This window comes from Penaeus monodon, chromosome 32, assembly GCF_015228065.2.
Source record: "Penaeus monodon isolate SGIC_2016 chromosome 32, NSTDA_Pmon_1, whole genome shotgun sequence".
Classification (NCBI taxonomy): domain Eukaryota; kingdom Metazoa; phylum Arthropoda; class Malacostraca; order Decapoda; family Penaeidae; genus Penaeus; species Penaeus monodon.
This window is the reverse complement of record NC_051417.1, coordinates 10,385,277-10,385,980: the sequence shown is the minus strand read 5'-3', so window position 1 is coordinate 10,385,980 and position 704 is coordinate 10,385,277. Positions and strand designations below refer to the sequence as shown.

At 37.1% G+C, this 704-nt stretch overlaps 1 protein-coding gene across 1 annotated transcript in view; it reads left to right on the top strand.

The window, feature by feature from the left end:
• Positions 1 to 704, top strand: part of LOC119593496 (protocadherin-like wing polarity protein stan) — a gene marked incomplete at its 5' end in the record, with an annotated part of 16,607 nt that extends 15,903 nt beyond the window's left edge. Inside the window, 1 exon segment of the mRNA XM_037942446.1 lies at positions 64 to 704. Coding sequence (XP_037798374.1) covers positions 64 to 91 — 28 coding nt within the window.

Below are 704 nucleotides of genomic sequence, written 5' to 3'. Positions count from 1 at the left end.
TCTAGAATTCTAAACTCAAAAGACCTGAGGACAGGAATTAACAACACGCCCCTCCTCCTACAGCAAAGACAGCACTGAAACCACCGTGTGACAACCCTCGCTCATCGCTGCGCCTGACGGGACAACCAGACGATAAAGTATGAAGACAGAACGGGAAGGGGAAATAAAAACGAGAAGGTGTAAACAGAAAACGAAAAAGATGTAAACAGAAGACGGAAAAGTTGTAAACAGAAAATGGAAAAGGTTTAAACTGAAAACGAAAAAGTGCGAAGAGAAAGCGAAGCATTGTGAAGAGAAGCAAACAGGCTGAGAAAAGTAGAGCTGAAAAAGTATGGACAGCTATGGCCGATATTGTCACGAAATGTGTCACAAATGTATAGATTTTCAAAGATAATTTTATATTTTACCTTTGTCTTTCAGTTAGAGCACATTTTTTTTTTTTAATAGTAGTTTACATTTTTGTGGTTTTGTCATACCTATATGCATTTGAAGTCAGTCCTCAGTTATGGTTAGTTGTATACAGATCATTTATAATATATTTTGAAAAGGATAAGAATACATACTGTAAAGGACGTGATAAAAGTACAGTAGTCTCCCATATAGTGAACTTCAATGAAAACGGAAACCCACCAAGCATGGCAATTTATATTAATATGTCTTATTGTGCTTCGCTTCAAAGACATTCCTTCTTAGAGCTCTCGCCG